Raw genomic sequence first — 27,934 nt, 5'->3', positions numbered from 1 at the left:
AACTCGCAAGCAAAAGCACCTGCGCTGAGATAGGCAGATGCTGACGCAGCTGTAATTTCATGAGAAGTTTGGACAGGGAGAGATGAACCAGATGAGGACTTTTGCTCCAAACGGGAAAGGAGAAAACCTCAGTTCCTAGAGATGCTCCCAGAGATAGTCCTAAAGATGAAGATGATGAAGACCCTTTGCTCCCAGGGAAGGAGAAGGGCCTCTGTTTTTGTTTCTGAATGGCTCAACCTTAAAATTGTACCCCAAAAAACTTCAAGAGTGGACCCTCGAAAGCAGTTGTGGGAAAAGCTGCAAGTCGGGGGAAAGGACTCACACGCAGGCAGAGAGACTTCTCTTTCTAAATGGACTGAACAAGGTTATTATGGAAGTGGTAAACAGACTGAACATCTTAAGGGTTGTCTTTGAACATTGTCAGTGGGAGAAGGGAGGAAGGTGGGGGGAGGAGGAGAGTTCTGAAGGTGGTATAATTTTTTTTTCTCCCTCTTTTAGGTCTGTTAATAAACTTCTTTATATTCTTTCAAGTTTGGTGCCTGCTTTGCATTTCTCCTAATTCTTATCTCACAGCAGATAAACAGTAATGAGTATTTTGGACCAAACCGCTACACTAAATTGGTGTTTCTGCCTGGTTACAAACCGAACCCGCGACAGAGGGTTAGAAATGTTTTGCCAGAAGACAGTTATGGAAGCCCTGGATTTCTAGTTCCATACTTTGAAGGACATAAAAATTAGAGATTCATCAAAAGGCAGCTTCCTAGACAAGTACACTTTATAGTCAAGTCCACTTTAAGCCTTGGACTCAAGCCAAAGACTACAGAGAACTAAAGGAACTGTAATGCATGACATCAAAATAGATATCAAACTTACTCAAATACACGGAATAAAACAATTTAGAATCTACACCACATTTTTAAGCTGTAAAGGAATCCAACAGAAAACTGAGGAGCTAGTTTCTAAGCCTTCAACTAAAGAACAAAGACCCTAAAGCATGAGGAGTCCCCCTTCAAACAGGCCTCAGCTATATCAAAGTGAAGAAGCTGATGTTTCTGCTGTGACATCTTCAATGTTATTCTCAACATTACAGAGGAAGGTGGGTTATTTTCGTTCTGTTTTCTAACTACCACAAGCACCAAAGATATTGGACTCTAGCTTTGTTTTTAACAAAGCAAAGACAGAGCGGATGCTGCTAGAAAGTACATTCCTGTATTAAATATCCTCAGTATCCCCACTCAGCTTAGGTCTGGAGATTATGGTCATCTGGCCTGGCCTGCTTAGTCAGAATTTTCTGCCATGGGGTGATTTCAGCTGCTTTTGTTCCTTAAATACCAGCCTTCCCAAAGAATCATCTTAATAAGAAGTTCTCCTTCTGCACAATCCATTGAAATGCTCTAGCTACTGGCACTCCAGGGTAGAGCAATTTGCAGCGATTAATCTTGAATTTTAGAATTAGCAGATCATGTTCCAATGAGGGGTATCAAGCTATAGAATCTTACAGCATATTGCAGTCAGACACTACAGCAAGTACTAGAAAAAAACCACTATCACAAAAGAAAAAAGTTTAATTTATTATTTTACTTCCCCTCTGTCTTTTTTCTTGTCCTTCATCTGTATTTGGATCTCTCTTTATCTTTTGATTTCTTAGGACTTCTGCTTCTGTCTGCTTTTTTATCCCAGTCTCTTACTCGGACGTCTTCTCTGTATTTGTCCTTTTGCCTGCTGTAAGTGTAATCTCTCTCCTGAGAACGGCTGCGGCTCCGATGCCTGTCTTTCTTGTCACTCTTGGTCCTCTCCCTACAGCGTTCTTCATGCTTTCGGTCAGAATCCTGTCAAAGGAATTGGACAGAAATGCAGTTACAAACAAGAGGGGGAAAACATACAAAGGCATGAAGAGAACTAGAGAAGGAAGGAACTAAGGTGGTTCCTTAGCTACAGCTGATACTACCTTAAAGAGATTCACATCCATGATGATTTGAAAAAGGTACCACAAAAATACCCCACTGAAACCATCTGGAAAAAGTAAGTTTACAAGTAAGTTTCTGTCAGTGTTTATGGAAAAAAAGCATGGCTGTCAGGCATGCTTCTTGTACGGCCTAAGGAGCTTTAGCAAAAATTGGTTATAACAGGGATTCCACTCAGATGGATATTACCAAATTCTTCACAAGCATTGAACAAGTCTGTAAGCTAGATTTGGATATTGGATTTTTTACCTAAGCAATGCAAGTATTTCTGTAAGTTTTGGTTCAAGCCCCACAGGCATTCCAGTGCTATGCAGATGCATAACATTTTTTAAGACCTGCCTGCAATAATTCTTAACGGCCTAAATTCTAGGCTTCAGCAAAATGAACAACCTGACAGTTTAGTATCACTGTATGTGCTAACAGAGAGATACAGTTTTAAGGGATTTTAGTAACAGCACTGTTAAGCACAGATCAATATGAATTAAGAAAAATGTCTGCATTAAATCACACAGTATTTCTTTCCTCATTTCAGATATTATTTTTCTAAGTATGTACATTGACAGCAGCCTTTACAACTGTATGGCTAAAACCTATGCTCCATGTACAAACAAGCAAACTTCATTTATTTAAAAGAAAAGTAAAAAACTCTACTTCGAACAGATTTTATGCAGAAAGCCAGTGACTGGGGTGGTTCCCAGAGCAAACACCACCTTTAGAATGACACTGATAATACTGAAATACTAGGGTTACAATAAGCAACATAAACACCCTGGATAAACAGACACACAAATAATCACAGGTTTGATCTTTAACAAAAAAATTCTGCTACTGCTGGGTACAGAAATCTCAGTGGTGGCCAAATGCCTATTCCACATCTTTAACATCAAACTTTATTTCAGTACAGATTTTAAAATCTGGATCTGCCAAAAAGACTCAGTGGTGCTTCCAGCTACTTATAAGAGCTTTGTCCATTCATCCTCAAAATGACACATAGCCATATTACTCTTGTACCCAAAAGCCTCACTCTCCGTATGTTTGAAACAGCACAATAGGTTTCAAGCCCATCTGTGACAAGGCCTGAGTAAACATCAGATGACAGACATGCTGGTGGAGGGGTAGAGAAGAACAAGACAAAAAATATTGGCCAGAAAATGAAATGGTGGGCTTGGTGTATGGCTGCCTCCTAACAGGTTTGTTGCTGGAGATTCCTCCCAGCACATGGGAGAAATGGGAGAAAAGCAGGACAGCACTCAGTTGAACAATCTACCAAGTAAACACTGGAGACAGGCTACTGGCTAAGTGGGGCCAGGAACAGGTGAGTGAACACTTCAAGTTACAGACAAATAGCCCATACTGAATGCCATAGAAAAGGACAACTTGCTGAAAGGATTAGAAGTCATACAAGCATTGAGTTAGACAAGCACAGTAACCTTCACAAAAGCATTTAAAGTACAGGTGTACAGGACAAGTCTGAAAGTAACACAAAAAAGTCACCACATATAGCTAATATGATCACAATGTAAAGAAAAAAATGTGTAATTTGAACAGAATGAACTGCATCTTAATTTCTTGCCAGCGTAAGTTACATTTCCCCTTAAATAAGATTTTTCATTTTAGTCTTTGGCATAGAAAAAGCTCATTTTTAAAACACACTAAATTACTAAAAATAATGGTATTTTGAAATCAAATTTTTATACCTGAAACTCAAAAACATGCTGTTTTGGAAGAAGAAAAAGATCCCTACTTAAAAACAAGCTCTCTCTTACTGCTGAAATATGTACTTCTCAATCCAGGATCACAGCCTCTCATCAGTCCATGAGTAAGTGATGATCACCCCAATTCTTAATCCAGCACTGTGTTGCAACACACTTGAAGAAGGAAATAAGGAAAGAGGGAAAGATGCTGCTCTGGAAGTTCATGGCTGATTTTGTCAAAAGTAGTAACTTGCTAAACAGCAGTTGCAGGTGAAATAACTATAAATAACATGGCCACAAAAGTAGAATGCATTTGCCACCTCTCACATACATTAAACACACTAGCTAAAGGTTAAAAGGAGCAAACAAACGAAGAATGCCTTTTTGGGGGGGGATTTTGATAAAACTTGACCCTGAATATAAAGGGAACAGTGTCCAATAAGCAGTAAAAGCAGGAAATTAAAACCAGAAAAATCAGTACCTCTGCCAAAACCATGCACTGCAGAAACCTGAAATCAGGAAGCCCCTATGTCTCACAAAAATCTATTGGATAGGCTATACTACTTCACAGATCCAGTTATCTTAAAAAATAAAATCCAAGAGAAAACACACAGAAAAAACTGGAAGGGGAACGAAGTCATAATATCGATCTCAGGCAGAAGCATGACCTGTATTCAAAAAAACTCTACCAAATCCTATTCACAAACCCACATGGGAGTCTACCCTCCTGCCCCTGACCCACATCCTGTTGCCTACTAAAAGTAAGCCCCAGCACCCTACCTCTTCTACCCACTGGAATCAAGTCAAACACCACAAGACTGAAAAATACAATCTTGAAACATCAACACAGAGGCCAAAGATTCAGGAAACAGGTGTCAGACCAAGAAAAGGATGAGTCAAAATATACTAAAGAAAACAACGTAACACCAGCAAGAGAACAGAAAAACAACTCATCATCATGGAAACTATTGAGAAAATAAAACCCCTTCAAGTCATAGCTAGAGTTGATAGCACAAACTGCAGTTCCAGTTGCCAGAACTTCCCATTATAAGCCCCTGATCTCTCTTAATTAAAATCTCTGCCATGGTACGGACTACGGGGTGGAAGTTTCTGTATGAAGCATGGCTACTGTCGTCTTTGGCTGATGAGTTGTGGAAGGTCTGCTGCTGTTTTATTTAAAAGTTTTTACCTCAAATACATTCAGTGATTTACAAAATAGGGTTATGGGAGAATGCTTTGTTTGCCTATACTAAAAATGCTACCATTCACTAAAAAGTTTCCATCCTGTTATGCTTTGTGCTGCACTCACTGTTCACACTGAACACGCTCCACCTCAGAAACATGCTTGCTTCCCCTGAGTTCCACATATAATGCTCAAAGTATGAATAGTAAAAAATAAAACAAAATTAAAATTTTGTATATGCTAAACAGGATTTGTCATCTAAGCTGCCTGCTGATTTCACTAAAGAGGCCATACCCAAAATATTGTCTGTGTGAGACTCAGTACATACTGCTCAGTATGTGCATATCGTACCATACACACTCACGAGAATATTCAAATCCAGAGAGAAAAATTCTTCCCAGAAATTAATTTTCACAACTTTAAGAGGGAACTACAATGCTTGCCATCAGATAATAGAAGTAAGCCTCCACCTGTGATTTTGGACATAAGAAAGCTGAGCTACCTATAGCAAAATGGGTAAAGATGACTAAGAGAGAAGAAAGCTGTGGGAAAGAAGATACCAGAACACAGCAGCAGCAGGTGAGATCAAACCACATAAGGAGCAGGTGACTAAATCACAAAAAGATACACATAAACACAGAAGAGCTCACATAGTCAAGCACTAGAATATATTCTATTCCAGAACCTGAAAATAGCACCAGGAATCCCTCTGTCCTTGTTCATGTTTTTGTGCTACGAAGTCTCACAATCCCTTTGCAACAATTAGAACAGATGTTGACAACCTATTGCTGCCAGCACTTTCTGTGCCACCTGCAGGGGTGAAGACTTCTAAACAATTTTAAAATGTTCTCTGCTGATAATGCATGACCAGCCAGTTCAATGGGTGTAATTCCTGAACAATCAGGAACAAAGATTACCAGCAAAAATACCTGTTTCAAGAAGGCTAAAGCAACAGTTTCACTCAGCCAGTCAGGAGGAAGACAAAACCAACATTAGTCAGTATCTCTTGTATGTACATGCTCCAGTCAAGACTTTACCGATCTGAAAAAGTCCCTCCCCTCCACTCAAAGGCCCCTGACTGAATTAGTACAGTGACAAAAAGCCTGGGTCCATGAATGAGCAATAGGGCTTACTGCTGGCACAGAAAGATTTTAATTGCTGATGTTCATGAGAAAAATTACTTTTAAGCATCCCAGCAAGAAGTGATGTATAAGAACAGAATCACGTATGCTCTGTGTACACAGATCTTACAGCAGTACTCAAAACTCAGGATGGGACAATGGCCTGATATGCTGTGGCTGAAACTTTCACTTTCTGCAAATTTGCTAGAACACAGGTTTGTTCTCACTCATAAAACTTGCACTGTTAAAATAGTGGGGTTCAGGTTTTTTTCTTTTTCAGCTTAGCTCAATTCTTCCTAATGCTCACTTCAGTAGCGGTTAACCCTCCACTTTCTCACTGCAGACTTCGTTTCCATGAAACACCACATCTTGACTATCCCAAGTTCACAGAAATGACAGGCTGCAGTGGAACTAATGAATGACAGAACTACTGTCTCCTGGTGCTCTCCTCCACAGTCCCAGCCTCACAGCACCATACGCTTGCACATTACAGATGCAAGCAAACCCACATGCAGATTTTACACAAACACTTCCAAAACAGTTAAGGACAAATACAAAAAGATCATGTAAAGAGACTGTGTTCCAACTCCATATAGGAAAAACCCAACATAAGATGGTCTAGCAAGAAAATGAGAAATAGCCTACAGTCCGGAAATATGATTAACTACTAGTTTATGACTGGGAATATGTGAACAACAGGTTCAAAGTGCTAAAGATCCCCTACTTTACGAGAGGCTACATTACCTCTTCAGGATGTTTTGGCAAAAAGCCATCTAGACGTGCCAAGCTTCAAAAGTCCAGGAGGATCTGGAAACCCTCTTCCATAATCAAATATTAACATCAGCCTTCTGTAGGTTTACAACTGCTGTGTTTTACATGGGACTTTGCACGTCATGTCCTTATTCAATATCAGACTTTTTTTTCCTGGCTTCTTTCATGAGGAAAACAATGAACAGGCATAAGGTTAATGCATGAAGAGGCAAGTACCTTAGATTTTTTGGTCCTCTTGTCGTCATCTTCATCTTCAGAGTGGTGGTGCTTTTTCTTCTTTTGTTTTTTAGCCAAGTGTGACTGACTTGTGTGAGACTCTTCTATATCCTCATCCAGCACAAGGTCATACTTGGTGCTGATGGAGTTGGTTAAGGACAGATTTGTCACCCAATATCAGTAAGGAGCAGAGCACAACAGCCCGGGAAGCAAACAAATCCCTGTTTATCCGACATGAGTTTACCAAGACTTAACACGTATTTCAGACTCAAAACATTATTTACCTGCACACAACATGGATGTGAAACAGCATATTCTGATTTGACTAAATTCATCAAAGCTTATAACGTGAAAAACAAAAAATGCTTAATTACATCTCAAACACCAAATGGTTATATGAAGTAGCAGGGAAACATCCATTTGGCAGGCTTTAAAAATAAGAAGTTTTTTCCAGGCTGTTTTCATAAACTCTACTTAATTCAAAAAGTACCTTTGAGCAGAAAAAGGATACTCTTGCTTTGGTTTTACCTTCTCTTTCAGAGCAAGTTTTGAAGGCTTGTCACGTTCCTTCTCATAGTCCTTGAAATCTTCCTTGGTATACCTCCCACCTGTCCACAGAAAAATATATTCATTTCACTCCAACCACAAACACAACCAAGACTCACAGCTATCATTAAGTTCTGATTATGATTTATGGGCTGTTTATAACCATAGAGAGGTCCACAGAAGAATCCAGTTCCAGAAACAACACTGACATCTGCGTAACAGAGTAGAAAAGAGCAGGACAAGCTGTGATGTTCTGTCCTTCTCTTGCTTGCAGATCCCATTGAACAACATCCAGCTTTCTCCTCATTCATGTCCAGCACAGACAACACATGAAGAGGATCATAAATCAGGCTTCAGCAACTGGCTTAGGCCCATTTTTATTACAGGTCCTATATCACACTGCTTAAAATTCTGTTACCATGAAAGCTCACAGACTGTTCTCATTATTAAATGACTTTTTGCTCTGGTCTGCACTGAGGGTAAACTTCTGAAACAGCTACAGCTTAAGAATTCAAACAGAAAACTAAGAAAAAAAGTTGTTCACGTCTAGATTTAAAGAGGGACACTACAGACTTCAGTTTCCATTCACTCACTGAAGTACCAGCGCACAGATCAACAAACTACAGCAACGTGCTGCCCTCCCACGGCCACGCTTAGAACTGCAACACTCACTGGCTAGGCCAGAAACCACTACCGAGGGTAGGAAGGTCATTTTTTGGGTACCATAGAAGCACAAGACGGCAATACAGTTAGCTTTCCAATATTTTGGACAATTTAGACCTCAGATGGAGTTTCCCACGCAGGCAGTCAATACAGGATGCACTGCAGCATCTGGTATAGACAGACTACAGAGTCATCTCAGCTCTGTGAGGACAAGCTCCAGTACCCCAATATTCATGACCAGAACCCCATCTGGAGAAACTGCATCCCAACAACTGAGGGCTGACTGCATTTTTAGAAGACGACACACAAGAATGTCACCAATGCAATGCACAGACACCTCTCCAAGTCCAGTGTTTTCTTCACGCCCCCAGTAATCAAATAACCACTGCATCCACCTCTTCCACCATCCTTTTCCTTCCAAAACATCCTCAAACACCTGAAAACGGGTTTTTGTAACATACAACCTGCCTGCCATTCAGTATGTTTGACCTACAGGAGGTGAAGAGCAGAAATCCCTGGCCTGAATACTGACTTTTTCTTGTATACACCTGATTATCATATAGTGAATAAAGAAAAGAAACTAGAAAATAACAATTATTGTCATATTATTTTGCTAATAAGTAATATAAAAAAAAACAATGTCCAAAGTTTGAGACAAAAAAATGTTTTAGTGGCAAAAATACATTGACTAAAAAGGTAATCAGTGGCAATGCAACGTTAATGTAATAGTAGGAAACCCTTCTAGTTTTTCTTATGAAACAAATGAAGGGAAGAGCTAACAACTGTGTTGCACTATTTATTACAGTACCAGGGAAATTGATAGCCCTGAAGATGAGATGATTTAAATTCCTAACTCTTTATATAATGCTTAGTTTACGAGTCATGGATTATTAAGTTATGAGGATAAAAGAATTACAAATGTACCTACCTTTTCCCTTCCATTTAATCTTTGCAACAGACTGGCTAAAATCCACATGTATCCGTCTGTCATCTATCAGCACATTGTCCATTTTGAAGTAGGCTTTCTCACAGTCTTCCTCCTGATATTAACCAGCAAAATCTTGAGTCACAATTATTTCATAGGAATATTCACTGAAGAGCTTGAACACAAATTCAGCAGTGGCATACATTTCTTTCTGAAATTGACTAAAGCACCACAGTTCTTGCATTGTACCATTCCAAAAGAAATAGTTATGCTTTGTCTGAATATCAGCATTTCAAATCCCAATTCTTCAGTTCATTTCACTATTTTAAAAATTTGCCAATCCAGCTACACATTTGGCACATGTAATACATTCAGGAAAAAAAGAAAGGAAAATAGGACAACTAATAAAAGCTCCATTTTAACTACATAAGTAGGCTAAAGAAAAGTGAGAACACTTTTCCAGTGTTTTCCTCACAGATGAGAGATACCAGCACACACAAAGCTATGCACCACCAAGAGAACTGCTGCCATTAGTCTCACAGTAAGAGCAGTGTGTTGATACCGCAAGCATCATTTACAAGCCCAGAAGAGAACACTACTGTACACACTGACCTATCTTATTCCATACACCCTCCTCTCTTTATGCTGCATGCTCCTAGCATTCCCTTCTTTAACTCTTCAAAGTCCTAATGTGCTCTGGGGAAAAAAAGGGCCTGATCCCCTCCCACTGGTTTCAAGACAACCTAAGAACATTTTTGCACTGCTTGTTCAAACAGAGAAAGACTTAAATGTTTGTCTCATTTAGGACCTACAACTTGTATAACCAAGTCAGTAAGAGTAAATATTAGCTACCCCACACTTGAAGATGTCAGTGTTTTTCCTTAAAGGAAGTACACCAAAAAGGGGCTTTTACATGCAGAATCTACATACAGTTTATACTGAAAACCCATACCTTTTCAAACTCAATGAAAGCATAACAAAGAGATTCGCCAGTCTTCCAGTCTCGGATCACTTCACAGCTGAAAAATTGATATGAAATTAAAATGTTAATGCTATTGGAGAAAAAAATGCAAGATAGGACAGCACTGCTTAAAAGGGAGAGTAAAAGTTAGAAGAAAAACCCCAAAACGCCAACCCACAAAGCCAAAACACCTTGAAGGTATTATAACACTTGATTCTGAGAGCCTCTACTGATCTGGGGGCATCTGCAAGAAAAAATGCATGAGACACTATTTTGAGCAACTATAGTAAACTCACAAGTGGCTACCATGAAGTGTAGAACTAGAGATGGATTTCTAATTGGTGAAACAAAATGTATTTTACAACATTGCTGTTTGTTATTAATTTTTTTGCATTTCACTAATGCAAGACAAGAAATTTCACATTCTGTTTTCTCGGTCATTTAAAGCAAAGTTTAAACAAACATCCTGTGACAAACTTTCTCTTCTTAGAAAGCACCTGTTTAGCAGCCTGTCTTTTTATCAGGCAGGTCACTGGCCAAAAATAAGAAGCCTGAAAGTACTAAGTAAGTAGAGCAAAATGGGAAGAATACAATATTGCATCAGTATTACCCAACTCTTGTACTTGACATAAGAATTCTGACTACAGGATACTGAAGGAGGCAAGAAGGGCAGGAAATGTGACATTAAGGTGAGACTTAATAATGAGAGACCTCCCCTATGTGTACTGAGGAAGTGACAAATCAGGATCTACAATCAAAAAGCTGGGGGGAAAAGAACAAGAAAAGAAGTAGTACATAATGCTATTCAGACAAGCTATAGGAATTCTTTGCAGCAGAAGGAAGAATGGCTTTGTGCAAGAACTCTCCTTCATGGATTATTCTGAGAACCTATCTGAAAGTGGGAGGTCTGCTGAAGAGGTAGTAAACAAACTGAGAGAGGAAAAAAACTTAGAAATCCCTAAGGCATAGACAAATCACGCTAGAGTTGTAAGAGTGGCACATAATGCCAATTTCACCCACACACACAGATCTGGGATAGCTTAGGATCTGGGAGCCTGCAGGCCTGTGTGCCAGTACTGCACAAACTGCTAGAAACTCCAAGCAGAACAGAGTTAGCATCCATCTCAATACACAGGACCTACTCCAGACCACCTGAATAAACTTAAGTGAAGTGCTCTGAGAGAGTCAATACGCTCATGTGTTGTGGTGATGATGATGAATTCCACGCAGTCTTTTGAAATCCCTCTGCAAATTCTAATAAACTGCCGCACCAAAGGCTTTTGGGGAAAGTAAGCAGCAAGGGCATAAGGAACATCTTTGCATTGATAAACATGCAAAAGACCAGGTAAGAGTAAACTAATTCAAAGTTTGCTGACGGTACTAAATTGTGCTGATGATATTAAATTGTTAAAGATAGCAAAAATAAAGACTGAAAAAGTTGCAGAGAGCCCTTACAAGACCAACAAAACAGCAAATTACCTCAATATGATATAAATAAATGCAACAAGATATGCATGGATGGAACCCTAACTGTATATTGTAAACAAAAATCTCAAAAGAAAAAAACAGCTTTAGCATTCACTAGAAAAGGAGTTGAGAGTAATACAGAGAACAAAACTGTTCCACTGTAAATCTGTAATTTCTTCAAAACCATGTGCAGTTCTGGTTCTCTCATCTTGTGATGAAAGGAAAAGGAAAAGGTTAAGAAAAGCAAAACAAGGTAAGGAAGTCTCTACTACGAAGAAGCATGGATATGTAGACTAGTGCTCTTAGCATGGAAAAAAAATAGCTTTGGGGTGTAGGACAGAGGAGTGCAGGAAAGCAGATTTCATTGCCCATCATGTCTTCTGATAGCAGTACAAGGAGCAATCAGATGAAACTACTAGAAGCCAAGGTCAAAACTGAGAAGGGCAGTAGGAATGAGGAACATCTTACAAGGAGTATATCAGATGCCACAGATGTTTGCTTCTTTATCCCAAATCATACATACTCCCACAGGAAAGAAAAACCCAGAGACTGTATCCAGCTCATTAAGCACCTGATATAAAAACTGTCAAAAGGAGTGAGAGGACATGGGGCAGGGAGGAGTGTCATGCGCTTTCTTGGTTCCCTACACTTCCCTAGGCTTTCCCTTAAAACCACTGCTGGGACAGGATACTCATCTAGCTAGATCTGCCTTTGTATCCCCATTGTTGTGGTCTCTATCCAAACAGAACATAAATCTCCTGAGACACCAGACTACTCCTTAATAGCCAAACCTAAACAGACTGGGAGGAAGCAAGCTGAGTTTCAACAAAGACGGTTTTCCCTTTTATCATAATTACCTTTTAATGGGACCAAATCGTGAAAATATTATCTCCAGGTCTTCACCTGTGGTCACAGGATTCAGTTTACAAACAAACAGCACATTTTCTGGCGGTTTGATGTCTGCATCTGGTAAGTCTCCCACCTGGGATACAGGAAAAAGACATTCATCACTTCTGCCTAAAACTCTCTACAGGCAGCACAGCACACTGGGAACACATCTTTTGCGTCATCTCGCATTCCCATCACAAAATCAAAACTTAATAAAATATTTTTCCTACTCAGTGTCACAAAAAAGTGTTTTCTATAGCACCTAAAATTTACTACTTATTTGCAATTCCACCGCTGGACTCCACGGAACTTCACAAATACATTTGACTTTGCTTTTCCTGTTCTTAACATAACAGACAGACAGTTCTAAAAGGTGCAAGTGCACCCTTTTTGTCCCTACAAATCTTCTGCAATCTTGAGGCCAGATCTGGCTTGACCTTGGAATTAGTCTCTGCTGCAAACTATTCACCATAAATTTGAATTTGGTAGTTGTAAAAACGTGAGATGGATCCACTCATCCTTCAATGGTTTGTATGCTTTTCTGGAGTTTGTCACAGACTAGCTCAGCTCTCTCCCACACATGCTAAACCTCTACTAGGACTGGAGGTATGCAGCAGCACACTATATATGTTACATTTTTTAATTGGACGCATTTCTAGCAAGTTTTTAGAAAGCCTCCGCTGGCCCACTTTGACAATGAAGTATCATTGGTTTTACCAGAAAACCACGAGTGCTCATGCTCAATCCTTTCATTGTACAACAGATATTTAACAGCAGATTCTGAAACATGACATCATAACCAGATAAATAATTTCAAGATAAGTAGTACACATCCCCCTAGACTTAATAACATGCATGCACACTGGAATAAGATCTAAAAGGTAAATACAGAAAGAAGTTCACCATTTCCAGAAGAATGGCACGAGTTTTTGCTTCTTTTTCTGCCTGAACTTCTTCTATTTCATCTGCAGACCGTCCTTTCATGTCATCAATTTCTTCATCTGCTCCTATTCTGCCACTCTGAAAAATGAAGGAAAAGGCTATTTATTACCAAGCCACGGCCAAAAATTCTTTCTCACTTTCCAACTATTACTTGGATGACCTCTCCCCTCACCCCTCAAGACATGAAAAATGCTTAAGCACTGTATGTTTACAGAACTGGGCTTTCATTCTGTTCTTCCCACTTAGATTAGAAAAAAAGAGATGATGTTATCCTTGTACTTCAGGCACTGTGAACTATTTCTGAACTTCCATGACCAGTCTGAATCATATTCAGTGATCTAAATTCTAAATTCTTTTATAAGCCCACCTAATACTCAACATCTCACCACAAGTGTTAACTCATTTCTAATCCACATAGCTCCTGCCAGAAAGGAAGGTAAGGAACACAGCAAATATCTGTTGTGTCTAGCAAGACATTAAATAGAATACATCACGATAGTAATTTTGTTTTTACACATCTAAACCTAGGCAGGACTTGAGGTTCAATTTATTCTCCTCACCAGCAACTCTAGAATAGAGATGCCTTTCTTATAGACATTCCTATGCCAAAAGGGGTATCTTCAGGCTGGCTACAAGGGAAGAGAACTCAGTATAAGTCTTCACATCTCTATGCAGCTGGCAGTGAGCTATTAAATACCTTATTCTTAACATATCTGAAGATACATCAGAGATTAACCATAGTGCACGCGTGAAACCCTAATTTCAATCTTGTATCTATTAAGCTTAAAAATAAACAATATTCTCTCCAGTTAATTAACTGATTTCTTGTTTCCATACAAGGAAATAATCTCACATACAACTTCTGCAACTGCATACTATGGATGAATTATTAATAATTGCAATTATTTTTTAGAAAATTCCTTCTGTTTGAACAAACAGCCCACAACAGTACGTGTGCCTGCACATATAACTCAAAGAATGACCAAGATTATTTCCACTGAAACACAGACCATTCACATTTAAAAGGAAAACAGCAGTAACCATTTTAATATTAATTATGTTATTAATAATGTTAGTTATACTTTGTCTTCTACCAGAGTATACAGAAAACCAGTAATACCAATGTTGAATATTCTGAATGTTCTGCTTATCTACACTGTAAATAGAAACCTAAAACACAGCTTTCAAACCTAACTCCACCAGAGCCACAGGGGAGAACATCCAAGTCATGCTTTTATCCTTCTCTTCAAAGGTTAAGCAGCTGCATTTGATTAAACACAGCAGTAGCTCCAAATACTGACAAGCACTTGACATATCAGAACTCAAGCTGGCACAGCTGAACAACACCTCCTGTGTGAAAAAATGTGTAGGCCTTTCAGGACATAGACTTGAGAGACAAAATCTTTAAGACTGATTTCTTATTTTGGCCAAATCTGTGCTGGACACTAATTGAGATAAACTTATAATTTAATTATTTCTTCCAACTTTTTCCTGTCATGAACACTCACATCGAGCTGTTCCTTTGTAGGTTCTGGAGAGCGATCAGGAACACACAAGCCAGGTGGATCATCAAAGGGATCATCTAAAATGACTGTGTGATTTATCCTTAGAGAAAACAAAATCGAGATCAGCTTTGATTACATGCAAGTAAAACTTGGTTTACCCAACTACAGCAAACCAGCCCCACTAATTCTCAGTTGTATCCCAAACAGCCAAACAACCTGTGTGCTTGTAAATTCTAGCACTGATGCTTTTGTAAGGGCAACATAACTGAATATTTTCATATATACTTGTTTATTTAGTACTTGTTTATTTTACCAGTAATACTGGGGTAAAAAACTATTTGCAATAGCATGTACAGGTCACCTGACATCATGATATTCATCTAGTTCCAAAAAGAAGTAAATTCATTCAATTCTAATGTATTCCTCAAAAAGTAATGTTAAAAGCAGTCACACCTGATATCTTGATATGGGATAAAATCCTTATCTACAAAGGTTTCATTAATTGTCTTCAATACATCCATGCCTTCTGTCACTTCTCCAAATACTGTATGTACACCATCAAGGTAATCCAGGTTTTCCCCTGTGGTAATGAGAAACTACAAAAGGAGATACAAAACTAGGAACAGTAAACAGAAAAATTCAGATTGTGCTTTCTTTTTACCTTAACACACTCTCACTGAATTCAGTGGGGGAAAAAAAACTCTTCCCAACTTTTGTAGAAGATTGCTCTTCTTCCATCAGCTCTGAGAACGTGGTGAGCCAACCTACAGCTCACAGCCACTGCCTGAGGAAATCTCCCTCTGCACGAGCCTGCAGGTGCAGCCCACTGGACCCTTCTGTGATTTGGTTTGAATTGGTAATCGGGCACAAAACCAGATGGGCAGAGGAGGAGCAGAGAGCTCTCTGCTGGGGAAGTTTGTTGAGCAAGACCAGGAAAGGTTGTGACTGGCATCACAGCCAATGAAAGAGAGAGGACAGAAGGAGCAAGGCTACCTCTTGGGAGCTGAGCTCAAATAACCTGATCACCAAGCAGCATTCAGCAGGTACTTTTTCATAAATTTGGCAAAAACTCCCACAGTACTACCTTTATCTAATTCTATCCAGACCTTTTTCCTTTCTTCCACAAACCCTTGTCTCCTGAAAAACAGGATGCAGTAGCATTGAGAGAAGAACTAGCACATACTGACTTAGCTCAACTCGAACTGGCACTGGAAAGTATCTTATCACAAATCAGATCTTTCACTTTAAGGCAAAACTGAAACTATGAAAATTGATACCAGCTGAGCACTTGATAACAAATTAAAGATAGAGAGCACTTGGCAATGAAGGAGGGTGGAAGAGGCAGATATGCACAAATAACAGCACAACCATTGCACCCACACTTTACAGTCTGACTGGTAACATCCCACTCCTCATTCTCTCTACAACACACTTAAGACAGGTTAGTATTTGGTATAGGTTACACTAAGCTACACTGTACTTGTAAGGCAACTCCTCACTGGAATTTTTCTTTCCCAAGGAAGAAGCTGCAATAATGTTCTTGGGAACAGCATTCATTCCCACATGCCTGCATATACACTAGTAGGTTGCATTTTAAATATAAATACAAATGTCATCTCTTTTTCCTAAATTCCCCAACCATGCAACTTAATATACACAATGCAGAGAAGCAGCACAATTATCTGCACACATTACAAGCTCTAGCTGGAATAAAACCCTACCTTTTTTAAAACTGTTCTGTGATTATTAAAAATCCCTCTTTTTAAAAATTAAAATATATGGATATTACAAGTGAGGCATTTTAATTCACAGAAGTGACGATGCACCTAAAATAATAATAATTTAGAAATAACAGTGTTCTATGAGCTTTAAATATAAAAAAACCTTACAAAATAAGTAAAAAGAATTACCCACAGCAAAAACTTTGTGTGCGTGAACAGCAAACAGCAAAAGGAAAAAGACACTTTCAAAAACTGTTTTATACCAGCACTGGGGTAAAACTGTAAACTTACATTATTTATGCATACTTTCATGTAACCATACAGGAGAAACTGTGATATGATTTCAGTTTCCAAACTAACACAAAGTCACAACCAGAACATTCCAACATTATTTCAAAACCCAGCTTCCTTAATTTTCACTTCCATTTAACTACAGAATTTTTTTCCTGACCATTTTATACATTGGCAAAATCACATCAAAGTATTAACACGGAGGAAGAAATAAAGAAAAAAACCACAGGACCGAGTACTAGCAAATAAAATTAATCTAGGACAGGATTTGAATCTGAGCATTTTAATTTCTCTATCTGTAACCAAATACCCATTGGCACCTGCAATGCTATGCAAAATATTTAGCTATGGCTGGTTTCTTACATGCCTTTTGACTGTATTACAAGATGATGCTATTGACATGACACTGCCATTGTTGTGCTTTTGTAAACTCATGGAATTTTCATTTTAGTTACTTAGACTTGTACCAACACCATATGCTGACCTGTGATCCATGCTGATCACTGCCATTGTTCACCATGGACACAGTTCCCTTCTTCTTGTGCTTGATTCTTGGCATCTTTTCTGCCTCAAAAAATCTAGCTTGATCACCATACAGTTGACTGAAAAAAATATGTAAGAAATATGTTACAAGAAATAGGACTTTTTAAAAGTGAGCTAATCAAACATTGTAAAAGCGTAAATGACATCTCAAACAATTTTTACACTGGCCTTCAAATAAACCTAGAATTGCACCCATGCACATATTTATGGACCCCTACGCTCACACAGTTTATATTACAGGGAACAACAAATTTTTCTCTGGACACTTCACAGAAGCTTTTTTGGGGGTGGGAGGGATGGGGGGAATATTTATATGTTTTTAAATGCAGTATATAACATTTTTCTGAGGCATGAAGTGACAACACATTTCAAGTAGGTTCTGTAAAAATAATTTCTCCCACAGTATAAAAATGCAGTAATTTACGTCAAAAAATTTATCTTCCAAGATAAACGCAAAACCAATAAATCTATGTGTAAGATCAGTTCATCATACAGACAGGACTACATACATTAATTTGGGACATACAGGATATAGCAAATTGTTGCATTCTTTTTAATTTTTTAAGTCTAACCCTGATACCACTTATTTCATCTCACTCCATAAACTGACAGAGGCATGCTCAATACCCGTATTTGCCCAAATTTAAGGACAGTGTTGTGTTTAAACTCATTTTGCTAAGCAGCTGTTAGCCTCTGTGACGAGAAGATCCAAATTAAACTTTGCCTGCAAGAACAGAAACTCCAGTTTCATGGACTGCAGCAGTAGCAAACAGGTACAAGAGATGAACTGACCTACTCCAAGCTAGTGCCAGACAGGATCTGACACTCTCTCATCACACTGTACTTCCCCATTTGCCATAACAGTGAGTCTCAGAAGACTTGTAACAGAGCAGAATATCAAAACAAACCTAATCTACTTGTGTGCAGAGACAGCTCAAGTCTTGCAAACTTACCAACCTAGACTTCCATCTGCTTAGCACAGTTACACTGCTTCCAGGATCACCAGAGTGGTGATTCATGGATCCATGAGTTCCAGGATTTGTATTTAAGAGGCTCTGACAGACTCACTTACAAAAGCCAACACTACTCTAGCAACACTGTCTCTGTTCCAGCTGAACTCTTTATCGCTGTATATTGTGCACCCCAGCACCTCCCCAGTAATTAGTTCTGCTCTGTAATTTTAATTCTACTTTTAACAACTGTTTCAAAGGAATCATACAGAACATGTGCACTTTGCTCCATCCTAGCTGTTTGAATGGTTTCTTCAACTCTTGTCTGCACGACCACTGAAAATGTCTTGGACAAATAAGTCAGAAAAGTGATTTCCTTATAAACATTCAACATGACTAAAATAAGTAAGGGAATCACTTTCCTAGACACAGAGGAAATGAAGCAGAGCCTCTATGCTCCGCTCAGGCTCAATTTAGTACATTTTGTTGTAATAATAAATGTATTAACAATGCTAACTGATTCTGTCTTCTACAGAGCACTTAGTTATGACACTTCTCTTACCAAATGCATAGTTATTTGCCAGCTTTTAAACAGACAGAAACGTAGGTACAAGTTGTTACTTGTAACTTCACTTCTAAGGTCAGAGACAGAACAATGTCCAGGAAAAAAAACAGTGAATGGCCAAAGGTAGCATAGAAATTTAAAAGGTATCTAAGTGTGACAACCAAAGAAGCTTATGCATCAACATTTTTATTTCCCACCAGTAATTCTGCCCCAAGAGAGCTGAAAACAATCTAACTGGAACTCCTACTCCCTTACATAAATTCTCTGTTGAGATATATCTATATCTGTATCTATATCTATATCTACGTACATATGTATGTATCATTTTTATACACAAATACTTACCAAAATATGGATTCCCCTCCACGGCCAGTTCCCATGGGGTCACCAGTTTGTATAATAAAATCCCTCTGCCACAAAGGAGAATATATAAGATACTGCTTTCATGTTTGTGATTTTAAACCAACCAAAAAACAAGGAATCGAGAATACTCACCTGTACATTATAAATAAGACAATAGTTGTAGTACTTGACTTTGCAGAGCTTCAGGAAATTCAGACAAGCTGTAACAAATCATTCCAACATTTACAAAAGGAAGCTCCAGACACAGTAAGAATAGATGTAACAGATACCTAGTTTAATGTGTAGGAAAGTGGTCTGGGAGCAGGCTGGGTCGAAACTTACCAGGGTACAACCTATAAACGCTGAGAGAAATGCTCAAAGGAGAAGTAACATTTCCTCCCTTCCTACAAATCATCTCTAGCGATTCAAAGAACCCTAAACACGGCTCGTTATACAGGAACACACTTCCCCCACTCCCCGTTTCTTTTCAAAGAAAAGAAGCTTCAGAAAGAAGATCACGGCAGCCCGCCGGTTTAGCAGACGCTACATTTGCGGCCGGAAGCGCTGACTGCAGCCTCCCGGCCTCCGGCCCGCTCGGGGCCGCCGCCCGCCCGCCCGCGCAAGGGGAAACCCGGTGCCGGGGGGTGGGGGGGAAGGGGCGATCCCGGTGCCGGCGGCGGCCAGGGGAAAGCCGGTGCCGGCGGGCTCGGCTCGTACCGCGGGGCCGCTCCTCCGTGTACAGGTCGATGACCAGGTCGCCCACCGTGGTCTCCAGCAGCACCGCCATGGCCGCCGCGCACCGCCCGCACCGCCCGCGGCTGGCGCGCCCTCTGCCGGCGCGGAGGACCCCGCGGGCCGTCAGGGGCGGGACGGGCTGTCCCGGCGGCCCCAAGGGCGCAGGTGGTGGAAAAGGTGGAATGTGTCAAAATTAAGGCAGGGTGTTCTTTGATATGTAAGGTCCTTGTATACTTTCACACAGAATCAATGAGGTTGGAAAATACCTCCCTCTGAGATCGAGTCCAAGCTGAGAGCTAACTGGCACACTCAGTCGTTCCTTAAACACCTCCAAGGATGGTGAATCCACCGTCTCCCTGGACAGTCCTTAGCTCAGTCCATGCTCCTGTATGCTACTGAGTCATGCTGAACTGCTGTGCCCAAGCACAAGAAGCTGGACTTACAATTATGAAAACCTGGTGATGACTCCTGTGTCCCTGTAGTTCAGGGCCACACACAGACACAAGGGTCTGCCACTGAGGGATATAATTCCCCCATCTTCATCACACAGCTGGTGACCATGAAGCATCTAGCTCCCTAGTGACTTTAAAATCAATGAGGAGCAGGCATCAGGTAAGGACTGGAATAAGTGGAATCATTTAAAAAGGAAGGTATTTAAGTGTAATCAATCTGTTCAGCTATGGAAGGTGCATAGAAACAATGAGATCAAGTTAATTCTGGTTCACTAGATAGAGCTTCCCCAGCATCTGCTTTGCTGAGTGCCCTTCTAGGTTGCTGTAAGGCCCTAAAAAACTTACTCAAGGAGTGCAGGCAGTCCACTCAGTCTCTTGTGCCACAGGCTGGTAAGAGCCACAAATTACAAGAACAGGGACAACCGTCAGCTTGTAGTTGAAATGAGAACCTCAGGTGCTCTGGTGCTAGGGTGGTGGAAGAATCCTGACAGCAGAGGTACGGGAGGATGTGCTGACACACTGATGAGCTGTGCAGGGCATCTGACATCCACAGAGCTCATATCTGACACAGCTGATGCATTCCAGTGCGTGCACTGCGCTCTGCAGCACGCTGGCAGGGCATAGTCGCTTGTAGGAAACACTACAAACCTGTATTTTCCTGAGGCATGCACAGACTTTAGCTGGTGCCTTGCAGGCCCACAAGCATGTCTGTGTGGTGTTCTTTGTTCTGGTGCTGCACGTGGTCATAGCTTACTTTCTCAAGCTGTACAGGGGTGCTTGCCTTTTCCTATTCTTCAAGTTGCCCCTTGGAGGCTATGCATTGTTTCCAAACAGGTATTGTCACAAGCTGAAGGAGGACACCTTTTTTCAAAATCAGTATATCATATTTATATATCACAGCTCAGCATCTGAAACAGATAAATAAACATAGTGTATTATGAGCAAGTGCTTGATATGCTAGGACTTGCTCCAGAACCCACTGAAATTGGAATTTTTTCCCGAGGCATTTAAAGAAAACTGTTGTGCAGGCAAAAAAAAAAAAAAAAAAAGCCAATATGAAGTCTAACACCTACTCATTGTCTGTGACATGCTGCATCACATTCCCAAATCGGTGTGAAAAAGACAGATAGAGGGTTGATGTATAAACTTTCTCTCTCCTTTCCAAACTGTAAGCAGATAAAGAACACAACCTTCTAGTTTGGAGTCTCCTTACCTCCTTGCCGGCAGAGCACAGCAGACGGGCTGTCACCCAGGTTCCTGAAGGGCTGGGCTGAGCTGAGCTGGGCCACAGCAGGGAATAATGGGATGGGATGGGATGGGATGGGATGGGATGGGATGGGATGGGATGGGATGGGAAGGGCCAGAACAAATGTGCCAGGAGTGGAAGTTTCTTTACTCACTTTGGCCACAGGGCTTGTTTTTGTCCTCACTCCTGAGCACTGCCTGGCAATGCAAGAGAAACAAGGGGAACAGCACTCAGGAAAGGCCAGGAGGGAGGCTTGGGCATGCTAACGCTTTCCCTTCCAGAGCCACCAAGGCCCTGACTGGAGGACAAGGACATCTGAAGGGGCAGCGAGGAACTGTGGCCAGGCTGTGCAATGGGGAGGGCTCAGGCAGGGCCTCCAGGGCTCCCCCAGGAAAGGTGGGATGCATGTTCGGTGAGCCACAGGGAGAGCTGCCATCCCTGGCCCCTGGGGGTCCCAGACACTGCAGCCCTGCAGAGGCCAAAGGGACAGAAAGGTAGAGGGACACAAGGGTTAGCTCCATGGTACAGGTCACAGAATCATGTGTTGGAAGGGACCCAGAAGCATCATCGAGTCTGACTCTTTCAGTGAATGCTCCATACAGGGATCAAAGCCGCATGGTGCCGAGGGCCCTGCCCTTCATGGGGGGTGGGCACCGCGGCACAGCCGGGCAGGCTGGAGGGCAGTGCGGCCGCGCGGGCACGGCCCGGGGCCTGCAGGCAGTGGCTGGTGCAGCGGGGGGCAGCCAGTGTGCCCCAGAGCAGCTGTTGAACCCGCCGGTGCCCAGCAGCCATTGGAAGGTTCTGGAAGGCTCTCTGCTGCTTTGGCCGTTGCCACAGCAGCTGCTGCTGCAGTTGAAGGCTGCGCTTCCAGCCCGGCGCCTGTGCTCTGGCTGTAATGGTAACTCAACCTCAGCCCCTTGTTCCATTCCCCCAGCCCACACTGGCTGTACTGCTGAGGCTGGGGCTTGACCCCAAACCAGGAGCCTGAGGAGGTGTTCTGGCCATACGTGGCCCCATGGGCACCGCTGTGGGGTTAAATCTGATGGGGAAGCTGAGGGTGTTACACAGCAGGGCCTGGTGCCAGAAGGAAACCCATGGAGAAAGCCTTACTGGATCAGGAGGGCCCTGTGCCTTCCACTCTCAAGGCTGGGGGGACCCAGGAAATTGCCACCATGTGCATGGCCTCTACTCAAATTATTGTTGGGCCTTCGCTTCTGGCCACCATCAGAGGCAGGAACTGGGCTAGAAGGGCCCCTTGCATGTGCATGACACATTTTTACCAAAAATAATGAAACTTGAAATATGAATTTTAGTCGTTTTTGTGAGTCTTCTTAAGACTCTTTGATGTCTTCATCTCTGGTGAAGAGAGGGCAATGGTGAGGTAGAGTCATAAAAATGAGATTGTGAGACCAGTTCAGATGGAAAAGATTTATATCCATGAAATCTAAATAATAGAGAAATCTGTGCTGCTCAGTTCCTAAATGTGAGATTTTGCTTTGCAGTCTGCAAGTTTTAAGAAGAAAGAAGGATTTCTTTCAGATTTTTTCTTTTTTGGTGTAAATAAGGAAATTTTAAGGCATGTAAATATAGTCATTCTTTTTTTCAGTTTTATTGGGAACCTTGAGACCCATGACACAAGGGGTAATCTCTTAAACTCAAGGACTGACAAAATGACACAACCAAGGTCACTACTGTACATTAATATGTGCACTGTAATGTACAGTACAGTACATTATTCATCAAAGTTGGAGACTATACCAGACGAGCTCCATCACTACATCAATTGGTTCCGAACTATCACAGTTGAGCTACAACTTCTAAGAATCAGAGACTTTCTCTTCTGCAATGACATCTGCCTGTTTTTTAGCTGGCTTCACAGTTAACCAAGATTTCTTTATCTCAAAAATAGAAACCTTTTTTCTTACCTTTTTTTTTTTAGTTTTAGTTCAATTGCTGTGTCTCCAGGTTTCTGAGACTTTCTGGTTTTTAAGATGCTAATAGACTTTCTAGGTCAGAAGACTGGCCCTAGCTTTATCATACCACAATGCTGGATGTAGTAAAACCCCCTAAAACCAGAAGTGAAAAAGCAGAACAAAAAAACTCAGGTCATCAGATAAAGCAAAGGAAAAAAACTGATTTACAGTCTGCTTCTACAGAAGCACTTCACTCCTCCTGTATGTACAATTAATTATTCAAATAACTTGCTGACAATTGATATAATTGTTCTTGATCAGAGTCCTGGAGCTGGGTGATTACATCTTGATGTATGCATCATAAATGCAGGAGATACAGCTTAGATGATGACAAAATGTCATTTTATATTTCAGTTTATTCATTTTTACTAAATAAAAGGACTCAGAAAATTTAATTTTTATGATCCTAAACAGCTCACAGCTTGCTGAACTTGTCTTTATTGCATTTTTTTTTTATAAGTTAAGTAGTAGAACCTCTTCAGTTATGGAGGTGAATCTCACCTGTATTTTAATATTTAGGAAAGCTAAAAGCCACCTTAGAGTTGTGTGACTGACATGCAAGTAATGTGAGTGTGTATGTTTACTTTCTACAAAATCATGTCTGTAGTGCTGAGTAGGTTATTCTGAGGAGAATATAACCACTGGAGAACTAGCAGTTAATTCAAAGTTAATTTGTTAATTTCTCTCAGGATACAAATTTAAATTTCATGTTTCCTTCTACTGTAAATTCAACTATATTCTTATGATTGTTTAGTTTTTTTCAGTTACACTGGTGCTTAGTAAATTGTAATATGTATCAGATAAACATCTGAACTTGTTTTTTTTTTATCTTTTTACATCTTTATTAAAAGCCATGACAAAGCTACCGGGTCTGATTCTGCTACAGCAGAGAGTAGTGTAGGCTGAGGTTGATTGCTGAAGTGAAATCATTCTGCTGATGCCTTTTCCTGGTCTTAAAAATCAAGAGTCAAACACAGTTAGAAGGGGAAAAGGGATTTTACCTCTGTATTTATTTTAAGGATCCTTAGGTGCACTACATCCAGGTCGAATGCACCTCAATGCACACCACAATGCACCCCCCAAAAGATCTGGTATATTATTATAGGTCTTACTAATTAGCATACCTATCAAAGATTCCCCAATGAGAGGCTCAAGTGAGCCCCCCCCTCCCTGAGGAGCCTTCCCCTGGATGGTTCTATCTTAGTTTACAAAATGTGTTCTGGAGAGGACCTTGGGGTCTGGGGCACACTGATCCCCGGCTACAAGGCTTCTAAAATGTTTAGTCTCCTAGCTTGAATAACAAGTCCAAGAATGTAGGCAAAAAGCACTAAGAATATAGAATTTATAAAAAGGTATAAAGGGGTTTAAAAGAAAAGGCAAAAAATCATCATGGCATCACTGCAAGCAAAGTACAAAATTGATTGTAAAGGTCTTTGGTTAAGACCATTATTATTAAAAATATGCATTGATTTTAACAGTGTTGTGTCTAAGAAGATTGTATCTTCTTACATGAGGGAGTGTGACATCTAAACACAATAGATCCGGTCCACCAGAAGCTTGCAGTATTAGGTAAACTCCTATGGAAGCAAGCAGAAACCCACTGCCAATTTAAGTCAAGATTGGAAGTATCTCACAGCAAATTACTATTGCAGAAAAATTCTATTGGCTAGATGAGCTGTAGTTAATACTTAAATGACATATTTCTGTTTATTAATTTTCTTTGAGGTAATGAAGAAAAATCTCCATGTGCATTTACAAACATGTAATCACATTTTAATTTCTGTTCACTTTTATTGTAAGCATGTGAGGCTGCACAAGTGAAGCCCTTCAGGAAAGAGGTGAAAATAGATGAGATCTGCTGAAACTCCTTTTGCATCCTCTTTCCTCCAGAAGCCTTTCTAATGTGTACAACTGCCCCTTCACAAAAGCTCATCTGTCTAAACAGAATCCATTAAGTCAAACCACAACAATTGTTAGGAGGTGGATACCAGGGATGCATCTGCTCTGGCAGGAGAGGATCAGCAAATGAGCAGCGAGGAAGATTTCAATATGCTAGAATATAGTGGCATGACCTCTGCTGGCAGAGGAAAGTTCTCAACAGATTTTAAGTTTCAGAGTAATGAAACCTCAGCTTCAAAGCACTCTCTGCAAAGAGGCTTCTCACTAACTCATGCTAACCAAGAAGACAAAATATCCATTTCTGAAATTTCTGATCCTCTTAAACTTACTGAAGAACCTCAGGCACAGATTTTAAAACCTGATCTAGAGGTACCACATCAAGCCAAAATTGCATTAATACCACTATCTTTCTTCCCATCTAAACTACAGCAACTACTGTTAACCGCAGCAAGAAGGTTCTCTGAAGTAAGACAAGCAGCAGAAACACAATCTGTAATTTACATATGGCCAATAATAAAGACGCAAGAGAGTTCCGGATCCTTCTGGCACAATTTTTCAAAGCCTTTAATACCAAGCAGCCCAGACTTAACAAGGCACTGTTCTAGTCCTGATGTAACTGAAGATGAGAAATGTTCCCAAATAACCCCAATGAAAGAGCTTGCACAGAAAGAGCCAGATGGAAAGACAGCAAGATCCTATCCTCTTATTGTAAAGTCATCTAACAGTGTTGTTTCAGAAATTTTAAAGTCACTCAGCAATAAGGATTATAAGAATATGTTAACACTTTCATCTATTAGTCCTGTTGGAGAGCAACCGGAAATTCCTCTCTTTAAGGGAAATGCTCTAATGATCTCTAATGGTCAAGTCTACCTTCTATATGTAATGAGGCATGAAGAGTTGGCAGCAGAAATGAAAATAGCTGGCCACCATATGTTGTTTATGAAGACCATCGTTTGGCTCATTACGTGTCCTTCTGTTTGTAAACTAACATTCCAAGTTTCACATCCACTGCTGTTGAGAGAGGATGCTGTGAAGCAGAACATAAAATGTCTTACAACCTGTGCTACCCCCACACCCCAAAAGAAAACATCAAATGAAACACATTTCTCTTCACCCAAGATGACTACCATCTCTCAGCCCAAGAACTGCTCCCCTCTTGCTAGGAAAAGGCAGCAGGTGGTAACTTATGATGATCAGGTGAGTGTCTGTGTATGGACAGTAAATTGCTCTCCTCTTCAACAGAGCTGAACGCAAAGTGCACTATTCAGAATATTGATAAGAGGGCAAGGGCTGTGAAAGATGAGTGACCTGGTTTTGTTCATGCTTTTGTGGGGAAGCTAAACAGAAATCCAGTGGATACAATCACTGTAGAGGAAATCAAATTAAGGCTTGCAGGCCTATAAGACTTTGCTGTTTATAAAAAAAGATATATAATTACATAATTCTGAGAACAAAATACGGCCTGAGATATACCAAAATTTTTCTAGTATTTGAACAGGACCAAAGCATTTCATTCTATTGCTATTTAGACAACAATAGGGCAAAATTTAATACAATGGCAAGATATTTCCCAAAGGAGAAGGTTGTTCTGAAAACAGGTGATGAGTGCCATCATGATAATTTTTTAAAGTAACAATGGAAGAATAGAGAAGGGATGGCTTGCAAGATCCCTCCTGAATTAAATTCTTCTTGCAAAGCCACATCGTCAAGGTACGTGAGTGTAGAAAAAAAGCTGTGAAAATAAACTGGGGTGGGAGGAAAATGACTAGTCAACACTCACTTCCCGATAGTCAAATTCTACTCTTTCCCATTTCAGTTCCTCAACAAGACTGCATTCCCATCCAAAGAAGGCTTGCAAAAAAGAAATGATGAAGAAGCACGTCAGGATATAGACAAGGAAATGAGAAAGAAATTTGGTCTTGTTAAAGGTGTAAGAGTTGTTCTCAACAGGCTTAGTCCCTCTGAGCTTCGGAAGTTGACTGTCAAATCTTCTGCACTTAAAAAGAAAGGTAACAATTAGGACAGAGAACTGAGGGGAAGTGCCACACATACTTACCTCTCTGTATACAAATATGAAGTATACTTCACCTTGAAGTATTTATTACACAGCATTAGTATAATCTTCAAAATTTTTGAGCACTTAGCCCCATAACATAAAGCATTTTCTGTAGAGAACCTCACCACAGCTACTTCTAAAATGTCAGGATCTGGTGCTTTCCCCTCCCCTGGCACTTCCTCCAAAAACTGCAGATAGAATGCCAGCTACTGCTGAAGTCTTTTCTGACTCTGCCTTCTCTTTAGCACTCATACAACTGCAACTGAAAGTAGAAAAAGTGCCTGCTGACCTCTTACTGATAGCAATGGTTTGCAG

At 40.4% G+C, this 27,934-nt stretch overlaps 2 protein-coding genes across 3 annotated transcripts; one reads left to right on the top strand and one right to left on the bottom strand.

The window, feature by feature from the left end:
* Positions 1–1,547: 1,547 nt before the first annotated feature.
* On the bottom strand, positions 1,548–20,070 carry PPIL4 (peptidylprolyl isomerase like 4). Of its 2 annotated transcripts, none has more exons than XM_039569740.1 (13): positions 19,976–20,070; positions 19,412–19,479; positions 19,262–19,326; positions 17,343–17,460; positions 15,300–15,442; positions 14,850–14,946; positions 13,303–13,419; positions 12,369–12,493; positions 10,036–10,102; positions 9,087–9,198; positions 7,461–7,557; positions 6,950–7,088; positions 1,548–1,829 (listed from the first exon to the last, which is right to left on the bottom strand). In XM_039569740.1, the coding sequence occupies exons 1-13, from the start codon at positions 20,043–20,045 to the stop codon at positions 1,608–1,610; spliced, it is 1,440 nt and encodes a 479-aa protein (XP_039425674.1). In that variant the 5' UTR covers positions 20,046–20,070; the 3' UTR covers positions 1,548–1,607. The 2 variants fall into 2 exon arrangements, with proteins under 2 accessions (XP_039425674.1, XP_010397428.3); XM_010399126.4 differs by lacking the exon at positions 19,976–20,070 and adding an exon at positions 19,601–19,885.
* A 2,467-nt stretch (positions 20,071–22,537) lies between these two features.
* Positions 22,538–27,583, top strand: LOC109145212 (ligand-dependent nuclear receptor-interacting factor 1-like). Its single transcript, XM_039568584.1, has 3 exons — positions 22,538–22,589; positions 25,465–26,760; positions 27,380–27,583. Exons 2-3 carry the CDS (start codon positions 25,690–25,692, stop codon positions 27,581–27,583), a joined length of 1,275 nt encoding a protein of 424 aa, XP_039424518.1. The 5' UTR covers positions 22,538–22,589; positions 25,465–25,689.
* Positions 27,584–27,934: the final 351 nt, after the last annotated feature.

This window comes from Corvus cornix, chromosome 3 (genome assembly GCF_000738735.6).
Source record: "Corvus cornix cornix isolate S_Up_H32 chromosome 3, ASM73873v5, whole genome shotgun sequence".
Taxonomy (NCBI): Eukaryota; Metazoa; Chordata; class Aves; order Passeriformes; family Corvidae; genus Corvus; species Corvus cornix.
This window is presented reverse-complemented; position numbering and strand designations above follow the sequence as displayed.